At 35.1% G+C, this 14,928-nt stretch overlaps 1 protein-coding gene across 1 annotated transcript in view; it reads left to right on the top strand.

Moving 5' to 3' along the window:
- The window catches only part of MET (MET proto-oncogene, receptor tyrosine kinase), a 155,350-nt gene extending 141,385 nt beyond the window's left edge, over positions 1-13,965 (top strand). The window contains exons 18-21 of the mRNA XM_074193854.1: positions 1,443-1,552; positions 2,965-3,130; positions 10,411-10,547; positions 10,685-13,965. Coding sequence (XP_074049955.1) covers positions 1,443-1,552; positions 2,965-3,130; positions 10,411-10,547; positions 10,685-10,895 — 624 coding nt within the window. The 3' untranslated portion in view covers positions 10,896-13,965. The remainder of the gene's footprint in view (positions 1-1,442; positions 1,553-2,964; positions 3,131-10,410; positions 10,548-10,684) is intronic.
- Positions 13,966-14,928: the final 963 nt, after the last annotated feature.

Raw genomic sequence — 14,928 nt, 5'->3', positions numbered from 1 at the left:
ATCCATCCTAATGGATACATTAAACCCTGCAAGCTCAGAAAGTCTTTAAGCACCCAGTTGGCTCACTTCTTTGACCTCTCCTGTCAACTCTTTGGGTAAAACCCCAGCACCAAAAGAACTTTTCTCTTCCTCTACTTCAGTTTACAAATAAAAGGTAAATTAGCATGGTTGCTTGAAATGAGACTTGATTCCATTATATACCAAAGTGCAAGTGTGAGAATAGATCCTGTAGTCAGGCAAGAGGATAATGAAAATCTAGACCCTGGCTTTTATATGCTTATATAAGTAAAGTGGATTTACCTCTGAAGCAGTAAGAATATCTTTTGGTATCCGGACAAAGACAATTAATTTTTTATGCCTACTCTAACAAGGTAATTCGCCCCCAACATGGTAAGCATGATACTCTGAAGACAATTTTAATCTCCAAGGTTTATTACAGAGTTGAGTTCATCATGGTTCCATGAAAACTTACTGTGAATGAATTTTCACTTAGCTATGTGATTTCTTATTTTCCAAAATTGTGTTGATAATGATAATCTTACGTGTAAGAAAAGTTCAATGCAGTACTGACAGTCCTACACTGAGTTTGAAAAAAGAATATTCTTTGACAAAAGACAGCAGACATTAATGCAAACCCACCTTAACATTTAAAATTTAACAAACCCTGTGCTACCTACAAAGGAGCTACACTTTCTGATCATGACCCTTTAGTGTGTTTAGTCTTTTTGCTGTGGCATACAGCTGTGATCCTCATTTCAATTTGTGATTTTATTTTTTCAATTATATGCAAAGATTGTTTTCAACCTTCATCTTTTTGTATGTTTTTAAATTCCACATTTTTCTACCTCACTTCCCTTCCCCTCCCAATGACAGAAAGTAATCTGATATAGGTTGTTCATGTATAATCATGTTTAATGTATTTCTATATTAGTCATGTAGTGAAAGAATTAGAACTAAAGGGGAGTGAGAAAAAGAAAAAACATAAAACAAATTTTAAAAAGTGAAAAGTTTTCTTTGGTTTGCAGACTCCATAGCTTTTTCTCTGAATGTGAATGGCATTTTCCATCACAAGTCTTAGAATTGAGCTTATCATTGATCTGCTGATCCATCATAATTGAGCTAAGTCCATCATAGTTGATCATCAATGTTGCTGTTAATGTGTACAATCTACTCCTGGGTTCTGCTATGGTTTTATTTTCCAAAAAAAAAATTTTTTAGCTTACCCCACCTCATTTTATTTTCCATGAGCAAAATGAAGAATCCAAAATCTCTGCCCATAAGCAATCTAGTTTTGTGAGTCAGTATTTCTTTGCTCATTAACAAATCATTTTGGACCATAAGTGGTGCAAAATATTTTGCACCCAGTTCAAAAACAGTAACTGACACAAAAATGCAGACTAAAAGATCAGAACTTGTTGATTTATCCTTTAATTATATTATAGAACCCGACTGTGAAGGATCTTATTGGTTTTGGTCTTCAAGTAGCCAAAGGCATGAAGTATCTTGCAAGCAAAAAGTTTGTTCACAGAGACTTGGCTGCAAGAAATTGTATGTAAGTATAAAATATTCCATATGTAGCTTCCAAATTATGTAAAGACTGAATAAAACAAGGAGAAATGTGGTGGTGATTTTTCCCCCTACATTTTGTGACTGTAATCATGTTGTCATTATGTAAAAAGTTCTTTATTTTACTTACAGTTTCAATTGATGTATAAGCATTGGGTTGTAAGAATGTGGGTGGAACTTTCAGGATTTATCCACCAGAACATTAAAAGGGACTCTCTGGAGGGGGTCTTGAACAGCTGTTATATACACTTGCTTTTCTTGGTCCTTCCCACCAGTAGCCCCTAATGTTGTGGTTTTATGCTACATTAGCTTACAGAGGGAGAACTTGATCTTTAGCATTCTGTATTATGAAAGAAAAAAATGGTAGGCGGATACTATTTCACTGAGGCTGCCCAAGACTTGATTTGGACTTGGACTGGCTTAGTCCTACCAAAAATGGTATTTAGGAATGAATATACAAAGAACTTTATTTGTGTCTGGCAGCCTGGGCTGTATAATACAACAGTCAACAGTTAGTGATTGATTCAATAATTTCTCATTTTATTGCACTGATTCACGATGCTATGGCATGAATGAATGAGTTGTGTTATTAATTGCCAAGTTTGGTATTCTGCAAATGGAACAGTTAAAAATCTTTTTTTTTTTAGGTTTTCTTTTTTGCAAGGCAGTAGGGTTAAGTGGCTTGCCCAAGGTCACACAGCTAAGTAATTATTAAGTGTCTTAGGCCGGATTTGAACTCAGGTACTCCTGACTCCAGGGCCAGTGCTCTATCCACTGCACCACCTAGCTGCCCCTAAAAACCTATTTTTTAAAGTAACATACCCTAGATATGTGGAATTAATTTTTATTGAAACAATATTTTTCTTATCCTTTCCTAGGAAAGAGGAATATCTTTTCTCTGTACTAAACAGACTGGTCCTTGGCCAAATGGGGACTAATATAAGAAAGATGGCGCAGGATACATCTATTGCAGAATAATGTACCCTTTTAACCCTAACTCTAGATCTTATTTTATTAATTAAAAATGACCTGTGAGAATTAACAGTTGCTCTTTGTTGAAGTTGATGTACCAGAGTGTAAAACAACACAAGATGCAAATCTAAACCATGTCAATATTTAAGCAGCAGCAAAGGGATTTTCTTGGCACCCTGTAATGAGTACTGTCATAAAGGTGGAAAGGTCAATTCATTTATGGATTTGTAATACCAATGTCATATGTACTTATTGAAGACTTCCATTTTAATTTAGTGCAGGTTAATAGATGCCAGATATGAAGAGCTCATTCTAAAAGTCAGAGATTTCAAATGCAAAAGCTACTTGCTACAATCCTGAGAATATTCAGTATCACTGTAAATCCATTTTCAACATTTTTGATAACAATTTTTGTCATTTCTGCAGGCTGGATGAAAAATTCACTGTCAAGGTGGCTGATTTTGGGCTTGCCCGAGATATGTATGATAAAGAATATTATAGTGTACACAACAAAACTGGAGCAAAACTGCCAGTGAAATGGATGGCTCTAGAAAGTTTACAAACTCAGAAGTTTACTACGAAGTCAGATGTGGTAATGTATACATTCCACCTAGCCTGATCATATTGTTTTGCTTATGAAATTCATATGATATATTCCTGCATCTCAGTAACTCAATTAGACTAGACCATTGTTCTGCTACATAATCTAGATTGTAAATTTGAGTTTAAAATAAGAATGGTGATACACTATTGGGAATATATGTATGAGTGTAAGGTTTTTGATAAAAGACCACTTCTTATACTTCTTTGGTTCACCCCACATGTAACTGTATTGGGTGTTGAAAAAGTCTATGTTGAATTTAATTTAATTCCAAGTTTCTTCATTAGTTACCCTGTTCCTCTCTGTTGTTGAAAGAGACTTAAAGAAAATTACATTTGCAAACATCACCATTAGCATAGTTGTTGCTCCTGTTTCATACCGCAAAGAAGACAAAGAAACATAAATAAATACTTTATAGTGTTGATAGGTATTCAGTGATGCACATGTAAATTAACATAGGATTTAGCATCCCTTGCAAACCAAGCATTTGAATGTTGACTTGGAATTGTTTCTATAGCATATGTTTGCTTAAACTATGTATATTTTATGGATCATAGATAAAGTTAACTTAATAACATGTAAGTACTGAAAATGACTACCTGGAAAGAAGGGAGAGAAGGAAATAAACATGCATTGAGTGCCAGCACTAACTTAAATATTTTGGAAATATCTCATTTGATCTTCACATATAACATACTATTATTATACTCATTTTACAGTTAAAGAAACTGAGACAAATAGGGGTTATGTGACATGCCCACAACCAGTGGGCACACAACCAGTAAATGTCTGAGATCAGATTTTTAACCCAGATTCAGTATTTTGTCTACTGAGTCACCTAATTGCAAGATAGGCCTTGCTAAATCCATTTAGATGAATTGAAAAACAATTGTACACAGCACACTAGAAAAAGAGCTTATAAGAATGCCAATGTCCAGATTTGGAGTTGAACACAATGAAAAGAACTTTAGAGTTATTAGAAGGCTCTGGCAAGATGTTCAGGTTTAGAAAACTACTATGACAATTTTGAAAGCAAGCAGAAATTAGTTAATTCCCACTTGGGACCAGCACTACTCATTCTGATTAGATCAAATTAGAGCTAATGTTTCTAAAAGGTTTTTTTGAGGATTTGTTTGGTTTGTTGTGTTTTTTTTTTAAAGCCTGAGCAAGGACTAAATGGATAGGGCACTACAACTGGAGTCAAAAAGAAATAAGTTCAAACTGAGACTCCAGTACTTACTGGCTATGTGATCCTAGTCAAGTACCATACCCTGTCTGCTTCAGTATACTCAAGAGTAAAATCAGTAATGGCACCTGCCTCCCAGACATTTGTAAGAATTAAATGAAATAATATGCAAAGTACTTTGCAAACCTTAAGGAACTTTATATTTATAAACTGTTATTATTATCCTCATTATTATTTTTGGATAAGTCTCCAGTCTGTAAGTGGGAAGGTGAGAGAATAGGTTATAATTGAATGCTAGTGGCCTTTTTTTCATCTTACCTAATTCAATGTTCATTCTATTAAGTACTTATAGAAGTATAGATAATGCTTTTTTTATCTCCACATATACATCCTTTCCTGTAAGTTGCCTGGCAAGGTTGCTAAGCAAAAATAGGCTTTCTGGGTACTCTGTTCCATACAAAGATGCCCTGCATATCCTGATTTATGTTCATTTGATTTTTTTTTACTGCGGCATATGTCCAGTGAGAGAAATATGAACTGGTATATTCTTAAGTTTTCTCTGAAGCACTTTGATCTCTTTAAATCAAGAAACAGCATATTACCCATAAAGCCTGGTAGACCAAACATAGACTTAGGATCAAGAACTCTTGAATTTTTAATCCCAGTTTGAATTCAGATTTATTGCTGAATTTTTAGCAAGTGACATAACTTCTTCATATCACTATTATCCACAGTTCTAAGATGCTGAAATTCCTCGTAAAAACTGTAATTTTAACCATTAATGAAATACATCAAAAAATGTTAAATAGCATTCATTGCATTGCTTGAATGTAGGCTTTCCATATGTGTTTGTGTGTGTGTGTGTGTGTGTGTGTGTGTATGTGTGTGTATAGTCTGAACTCTTAAAATAAGATGTCCTTGTGCACAGATCCGCACTGTCTACTGAAAGGAAAACAAGTATGTAGGTATTCCCTGAAAAATAATTGCACAGAATAGCCATATTTAAGATTTGAGAAATTGTTAAAGTACCATGCCAACTGAAAAAGAACATTCGCCAAAAAAGTCTAAAGCAGGGATTCTTAGCCTTTGTTGTGTTATAGACCCTTTTGGTAATCTGGGGAAGTAATGGACCCTTTCTCCAAATGTTTTGAAATATATAAAATAAAATGCTTGGAATTATCCAAATAGTCAACATTTATTAAGCACCTACAAAGTGCCTGGCTATATGCTAAGCACTGGATGCAATTAATAAAAAGTAAGAATGGAAGGAAACAAACCACAAAATAAAGTGGAAAAGGTGGGAGGAAAGACCAGACTATATCTTGTTCCATGGAGTTTGAAACTAGACAGAATAGCAAATGAAGACGAGAGTCAATTGAAAAATCTTTTTTAGGAAGGCCCTAGGAGGAATTTATTACTGTACCATCCAACCCTCCAATCAGAGGCAAGAGCAAACTTGAGTTAACATACTGATGAGGTGATGAGTTTAACCTGATAAAGGCATCTTATTCTGTGGAGTTGAAACTAGGTAGAACAATGGATGTAAGAGGGAAGTGAGAATTATCAAAGGGATCAATACATGTAATTAGCTATCAAAATTTTTAAAAATATAAATCCACAGACATCAAATTAAAAACCTCTAGTCTAGGATCTCTGAGTCCATATATTCCTTTTGCCCTCCCCTAATTATAGGCATGAGGACAGACTATACTTGCAATGATCAGTAGACAACAGAGTGTAAAAGAGACTGGCCCAATAGAGTAAATAGGATGCCACATCAAGACAAATTCATGGCAAAACTGTGGGTCTGGACACTAGAGAAATTTAGAATAGCAAAAGTATGAAAAAGAAATGCCTTAAACCTAAACATTTAAAAGTTTGTACTACAATACTGCATAAAGACTTCACATAATTTTAAAATTCAATAAGTTCATTTGATACAACTTCATGCAACAGTTTCCAGATTCCCTTTTGCATTAGACTACAATATTAGCCATTGACCAACATATGGCAAGGCTTTGGATTTCTCAAATTCTACCATATTTTACTGAATTTTGAGCAAATGTGTATTTATAGTGGCATAACACTAAAAAAAACTGCTTAACATGGGGTAGCTAGGTGGCATAGTGGATAAAGCACTGGTCCTGGAGTTAGGAGGACCTGAGTTCAAAACCAGCCTCAGATTCTTGATAATTACCTAGCTGTGTGACCTTGGGCAAATCATTTAACGCCATTGCCTTGCAAAAAACAAAAACAAAGCAAAACAAAACTGCTTAACAGAACAACAGAAAGGCAATGAGTACTGACTCAAATCACCCAACTTGTGAGCAATCTTGAAGTCTGGTTTACATTTCACATGTGTACAACAGCATAAAAAAATTAAGAGCACTGGTTTTAGAATGAGAAGACATAAGTTCAAATCCTAGCTATGCTTCTTACTACCTTTTGTGACCTTGGGAAAATCATTTAAGGCAGATATTTGAAGCCTTAATTTCATCATAAAATTTTGGATCTGGACAAGATGATTTCTAGTATCTTCCAACTCGAAAATCTTTATTGGCCATCATTCTTATGGTACCTAAAAATTATCCATAATTTTGGTTAACAGATAGTTCAAGTTTATTTTTTAACAGATTCATTCTTTCTTCAAAACAATGGATCCCAAAGTGGCAATAAATTTAATATTAAGTATATAGGATAAGACATGAGCATGTTTTAGAAAGGTTAAGAGTAAGGAGTCACCAAATGAGACAAAATGTACAATTCAGCTGTCCACATGAAATCAGGACACTTTTATGACTTTATGCATGCAAGCAAATAGAAGGAAACCAATTGGCCACAACTGAATGATGGAGTTCTAAACTCTTAAAAGATCACATTTAAAAAATCCCAAGGAGAGATAGTGTCCTTGTAGAAACCCAGTTCAGTCCACTTGATAAGCCTACACCTAATAATAGATCTATTTCTCTTCAAAATCTTCCTATTTCTAATAGAAGAGGGGGGAAAAAACTTTGTAGGTTAAGTTAAACTGCTGTTAGCATATAGATTCTAGAACATAAAGCAGTCCAATAAATAGGAATCTTGGTAAGGAAGATTCTAAGTACAGGTGAGGAAATCTTTTTCCATAAACTTGCCAATTCATGCTTGCACATAGTTATATCTATCACATTCCCTGATCAATCCCCATCAAGACTTTGTTCAAACACGTTATTTTAAAAGTCAAAGAGCAGCAGAGAGATCACTTTGGGAAATGAATTTCTTACCAACTCCCCTTTCCCTCCCCCCCCAGCCTCTGATGGCCCCAATTATACAGCAGTGAGGAAACAGAGAGAATTTTTCCATCCTCCCTTTCTCCCTTTCCTTTGAGTAGTCTCTTGGCACTTTCCCATTCTGCTCTAACTCTATCACGGGAAGGGTAAGGAAGGTGGAGGGGAATAAACATTCCTAGATTGCCCACTATGTACTAGACTCTACAAAAGTGTCTTTACAAATTTATCTCATTTGATTCTCACAACTACCCTGCAAAGTTAGTGTTCTCATTATTCCCATTTTATAATTAGGAAATTGAAGCACAACAGAGGTTAAGTGACTTGACCAGGGCCACACAAATAGTAACTTTCTAAGGTCATATATGAATTTGTCTTCCTGACTCCTCGACCAGCTCTTTGTCCACAGCACAAATAACCGGCTGTTGTAAATAAATGCAAACTATGTTTTCTTGATTTCTCACTACTTCCCCATTCTATCAGGAGCAATTAAATAGCACAGTAGATTGAGGGCTGAGCCTGGAGTCAAAAAGATTTGAATTCAATCCTGGTCTCAGTCACTAGCTGTGTGACTCTAAGCAAGGCACTTAACTTAATTTCTCCATCTATAAAATGGAGATTCTAATAGTGCCTACCACCCAGGGTGATTGTGAGGTTCAATTGAGATAATAATTATAAAGCCCTTAGCATGATGATGGGCACATCATAAATGCTATCTAATGGTTTGGAATTCACACTTGCTATTCAGAGTGAAACATAATAACTTTCTCTCTTTCAAAGCTCCCCCAAATACCCAACTTGAAGACAAAGAATACTAGGGCCCCAGGACTTTAATAAGAGGAAGTTAAAGTCATTTGGTAAAAAAATAATTACAACTACATGTTCTCCAGTCCCCTTTGTCTCACTCCATTCCTGGAACAACCCTGTATGCATTTATAAATCTCAGATACTGCTTCATGGTGCTATGAACTCCTGAAAAGGCATTTGGAACTCTGCCGCAGAAGTTCCTAAACAGTTCAATGCCTTTGGTCACTACTAGGCCTATAATACAAACTTAAAGAAAGAGAAGAACCTATGTCACAAAAATTATTAAATAGCTATTCTTAGTTAAAGCATTTTAGTAGTGGCAAAGAACTGGAAACTACACAGGTAACCAGTAATTGCAGAATGAAAAACAAAATGGGGAATAATGAACAAATTAAGTGAATGAATGTAATAGAATAAAATATATTATGCTGTAAGAAATGCTTGAGAATTCTGATCAACATAACGTTCAACCATTATTCCATAGGTCTAATGATAAAAAAAAATGTGTGAAAAATAATGGATACAAAACATGACAGACTTTTGGATGTAGCCAAAGTGGGAATTTGTTTTGCTTGAATGAGCTTAATCATGACAAGGGTCTTTTTATTCTTTTTTTTCCCCACTGGGGAGAGGGGAGAAAGAAGGAGGAAAAAATTAATGCTTCATAATTTAAAGAGAGAAAAGAAATCCAGGAAGATTTTCATGAACTGATGTAGAGTGAAGTAAAAAAAAAAAAAAAAAAAACAAGAAATAATTTATAATATAACAACACTGTAAAGACAAACAACTCTGAAAAATATAAGGTCCTGATCAATATATGACCAAGTATGATAGTATCAGACTAATTAAGAAATGTGAGACAGGTGGACTCAAGGATGCAGAATGAAACATATTTTTTACAAATTGAGGAATTTATTTTGCTTGACTGTGCACATTCATTAAAGGGTTTGCTTTTGTTTCCAAAGAAGAGAGGAAGGTGGAAGGGAGAGAAAACATATTTTTGACCATTGAGAAAAAAAATAATTAAAAAAAAAAAACTGTTCCATAAAATCTACCATGCCTGCCTTCCCCTCAACTTTCATTCCAATTATTTGCTACATCAAGTAGCAACTCTGATGTTATTTATCTAGGATTTATATACAAAGGCAAACCCTTTACATAAAAAAACTGAAGATCACTTCCTCACTAGAGGATGCAAAATAGGGAAAGCCTTTGAGCAGCAGTGAGATTAGGACCAGAATGCAGACAATTGTTTTAAATACTGACAGGGGGATGAGACACACTGTCTTCTAGATAACTGATGAGGAGGCTGTTAATACTATTACCTCTGTTATTGCTTCTACTGCTTTAAAACAAAAAAACAAAAACTCCAGGGGCTTAAAGGCCTGATAATAGACCAGATTTGGGGGGTGAGAGGGGAGAATCCTATATAATACATGTAGAATGCTATATATGGACCATTAAAATTACTATTAATACCTAATAATTAAATTTCCCAAAGCTGAAAACATTAATACTAGCTAATAGATGTAACTATATCCCTCCCAATAAATCTTTAGAAGAATTTGTACTATTTTGTACATCCTAACACTGTACTTGCTTTGAAGAGTCTTTATTGCTTATTCTTTAACCAAATAATCTAAAATGTTGTTGAATTATTCTAAGGAGAACATGTTGGTACATTTACCAGATAAGTGCTATCATATTAATCACAGGTGATATTTTAATTACTGTTTAGAATTAGAACTTTTTGAATACCTGACAAATAAATGTATAACATATAGCTCATTTTACCTGATTCTAGTTCATACATGCCATAAAATTGGTATCCTATTTTTCACCCTCAAAGAAAATCTGTTCCTAATACAATGTGCTTGAAATGAAAGAGAATGTAAGATTGAATGTTTAAGCACACTCTTTCATCAGTGAAATATGATGAGTTAGCTCATATTTCAGGTTACATGTTCAAACCATTCTAACCTGAATTTCCTTTTCCTTGTTTTTTTTTCCAGTGGTCTTTTGGAGTGCTTCTATGGGAACTAATGACTAGAGGAGCACCTCCTTATCCTGATGTCAATACCTTTGATATAACAGTTTACCTATTGCAAGGTCGAAGGCTCTTACAGCCTGAATACTGCCCAGATCCACTGTAAGTCCTTCTTCAGAACCTTTGATGATTGGGGGGGGGGGGGGGGTTAGGAAGTCTTCTCTAACTGTATAATTTTTTTTGTTGTAGAAAGAAACCATCCCTTCAAATAATCTTTCTCTGACATTTCTCTAAAACAGGTATGAAGTCATGCTAAAATGCTGGCACCCGAAAGCTGAAATGCGCCCCTCCTTCTCTGAACTGGTCTCAAAGATATCAGTAATATTCTCCACATTCATTGGAGAGCATTATGTTCATGTGAATGCAACCTATGTCAATGTAAAATGTGTTGCTCCCTATCCATCCCTATTGTCATCCCAAGACAACATCGACAGGGAGGTGGACACCTGACAGGGTATACCCATCATTCACCAAATATAGGAAAACTACCATAGTATGAACAATAGTTCATACAAAAGCAAATGTTCTATCCGCATTTTTTTCTCCACTGCCTAGGGGAAAACACCATCTTTTTTGTTGTTTTTGCCCCAAATTGCACTATTCTAAGGATTTTATGTTGTGATATTTAACGCAATTCTAGGGAGTTTTCTAACCCATCAAATTATTTGGACCAACTGCTGCTGCCTGAGACTGAAACTTGTATGACATTTGGAACATTAACTGACCCATTGAGTTAAAGTGTGTACAATTGACAAAGAATCATTGCTCAGCTTGACATTAAATTGCTGATAACATTATGGGAATTAAAGCGACAAATTTTGAAAGTCTAACGGACCATAGTAATCCAGAAGAGGAACTGTCTTTGTGACAGACAAATATAAAGAGACCAGACTACCTATTTAGAAGTCCAGTATTTCAAAGGCTATCTTTTCATGTTGTATGGGTTCTAGCATTTTTTTTTTGTCATTATCTTGACATTTTTGCCCAATAGGCAAAAGGGTTCATTAAGGACTGCTGAATAAATTCCCTTTGTTAGGGAAGGATCATATGTAATGTAGTCAAAATTTCAAAACGGCATGATAACAATGCTTTTATAAATTTAATAGGAGTATTTGCATATTGTATATAGACAGGTTTTCAATTATTTTCTTAAATAAAATAGTCTAATGGCATATTCAATTGTTATTTAGACATCAGTTCTCAAAAAAACAATACTGTTAAAGTTGTGACTTAATTAATTTCGACATTTTGGATGTTTTTTTCCCCTGTATTTTAAGAAATGACTATTCTCTGAGAGTAAAAACTTGACTTGTAATGATAAACATTTCTAGAGATAAATCAATATGTATCCTGAATAGAACCAGTCTGTCTGAAAATTTTGGTAATTCTGCTGAATTGTGGCCCTTGTTTATGGCAATTCCATGAGTCAGTAACCCAGAAATATTAGTCTCTGATGTCTGGGTTGCTTGTTCTCCATAGCATCATCAGCTAGTGACATAAGAATATCTATTCAGTCAGTCCAGTTTCTGCCACTGTGCATGTAGATTTACCCAACTTAAGGCCAAAAGCATACATTTAAGAAACATATTCCTAAAGTTCTGGCCAGTTGGAATGGAATCCAGTAGCTCTAGAATGAATCCTGGTGATGTTTTGTTTGGTGGAATCTTGTGCCTACTACTGTATAGTGCATGTGGTATAGGATGGTTTTTGTCCATGTAAACACAAAGTATTATATTTTTATAAAAATGTTTATTTTTAACAACATACACAATGTTTTGTTAGGCCACAAAATGCAACACTGTGAACATTTCAGAAAATGTGTCAGACTTGGATTTATACCTTGGGGTGATTTTTTTTTTTAATGACTGTAAATAGTGATAAGGAAATGCACTGATTGCCAAGTAACACCCCACCCTCATGACATCACCTTTACTTGAGGCCCAAGGGTTAGTTCGCATAGCAAGCTAGAATGGAGGACATGTTACACTGAAACCCATCTGCAATTTTACTGTTCTTATAAGAATTATTATAACCAAAAGTTCTTTGATGAGAATAGTAGACGTCATCAGGTCCTCTGTAGTGCAGACACATTTCACTTCAGAGGTACATATTATATTGTATATAGTGTAGATTCAGTGAGTGTCTGCAAATTGAGAAAGAGCTCTGCTCCAGGACAGTAATGTTATCATCTCTGCCCATCTCTTGCTTGCAAAAGCACTTGGGGGCATAAAGAGCTCATAGGAATGAAACCCACTGACAAGGACTGCACATCTGAATATACATGCTCATAAAACTTACAATGTGAAAATCATGTTTACTATTTATGAACTCTTTCTTTAATAAAGTTACATTGTGTCTGGGACAGCCTGTAAGAATAAGAGATTCTTGTAAGAATCTGATACTTGTCCATGTGTCTACATATAGATATATATACATATACATGTATGTATACCTGCAGGCGATCTGAATGGTACTTTGTATATTTATAGTTGTTGTTCTGATATAATCATAGGAGTCAAATAAAGAGATTAACATCCTGTGTCTTCAGAGTTAGTCCTTACTAGCCCCACTTAGTTTCCTCCTCCGTTTACTTAATAACAGAGGAATCTTAAAATTGATCTAGAATTTCAGAGTCAAAATAATCCACATATCAGACTGTTTTTGTGTTTAGTTATCACATTAAGAACTTGTATTCTTGAATCACAGTCCATTGCTTTACCTATAAACTGCCATGCGGGGCCTTTCAACTTTGAAGAAAGATGGCTTCACAGAATGAGAATTCAGTGGATCTGGCCCTGAATTATGCTTTCTTTGTCAGAATGTGAATCTCTGGGACCACTGGTTCCTTCCCAAGGTCCTCATTCTAACACAGAAAGAGCATGAATTAAATGATACAAGCTTAAGGTTGTGATAGGTATAAACAGAGAGACATTCTGGCCTGAAAAGACACTCAAATACCACAGGAGGTTTGGCAGTAACTAACCCAGGTGTTTTGTATGAAAAATAGAAATTAAGGGCCACTAGGTGGTGCAGTGAATAGAGCACCGGTCCTGGAGTCAGGAGCACCTGGGTTCAAATCCGACCTCAGACACTTAATAATTACCTAGCTGTGTGGCCTTGGGCAAGCCACTTAACCCCATAGCCTTGAAAAATCTAAAAAAAAAACAAAACAGAAATTAAAAGGGAAGACTTCAGTTGCCCCCTTTTCTTAGGCTTTCACAAGAGAAATAAAGAAAATCCTAAATTATAGGAAATCTGTATTGAAGAGAAAAGGAACCACAGAGCTATCCTAAATTATGAGTACTTTTCACTCATGGATGCGTTATTTGGAACTCACTTCTGAAGATGCTTTGGTGAGTCACCAGGAGAAAGAGTGAATTGTAAGGAAAGTCTCTGAAAAATTGTACTTAGGGACCTGAATTTCATCTTATTCATCATTTCTGTAGCCACTGGCTACTTGATTTCTGTTCTGCCTATGAGGAATCATTATTCAGACTCGGGAAAGCAAGAGTGGAAAGAAAACAAAAATTTATTTAAAAAGTTACAAGACATAGGAAGGGATGGGGTGGGGGGGGAGATAAAAACAACTAAGTTGCATTGGCTGGGCCACGATCAAAAGACTGGCCCTGAGCAGAAGAAAGACCAACCCAGGTTTTTATGTCTTGCCTCTCATCCAAAAGGCAAAAGGTGGACTCCCTTTCTCTTACTGGACCAGGAATTAGGTAGAAGATAAAGCCTAAGGAGACCAGGATTCAAATTTCACATTAAGCAATGAGTCAGTAGCTATGGGGATCTCCACCCAATTTAAGATTACAAATTGTTTCTGTTACAATCAGAATTCCCTACTTCTATCCAATTTACATCTCAAGAGTAGGCAGTAATCAATTTACATCTCCACCCAATTTCTACATTCACAATTCTCTTCATCTTTTTCCCTGCATCAATTTCCATTTCAAAAAGTATGTATAGAAATCGAATTGAATATCTAAAAGTAATTATTCTTAGTTGTAGTCAAGGTATCCCAAGTGGGACAGGTGTGAATGATTTATTTTCATCTCAAATTAAGATATATCTTATTCTAGATGATAAGCTCCAAAAATCCGTTTTAAATAATAGTACAGTACTCTTTTTTAAAATGTCCTGGAAGTGAAAAAGTAGTGTTCACTTTATGATTATAGGAAATAAAATGTTGACAATTAACTTGTTTAACAAACTGTTAAGTTGAATTAATCCTCCCAATTTAGCCCTTTGAGGTAAGTTACTATTATAAATTAGACCATGAGAAATAAGATAGCTAAAGGGTTTCCCCCAAACTTGCTGAACAAGATTCAAAACCAAAACTCATTGGACCCATAACTAGCAATTTGGGTACAACCAATAGATAATACACCTGAACAAGCAGCGGGGAAACACATCTTCAAATCAACTTTGCAATTCATAACATGAAAATAATACAAGAAATAATTAAAATCAAGTGAGAAAT

Source organism: Macrotis lagotis, chromosome 7, assembly GCF_037893015.1.
Source record: "Macrotis lagotis isolate mMagLag1 chromosome 7, bilby.v1.9.chrom.fasta, whole genome shotgun sequence".
Lineage (NCBI taxonomy): Eukaryota > Metazoa > Chordata > Mammalia > Peramelemorphia > Peramelidae > Macrotis > Macrotis lagotis.
This window is presented reverse-complemented; position numbering and strand designations above follow the sequence as displayed.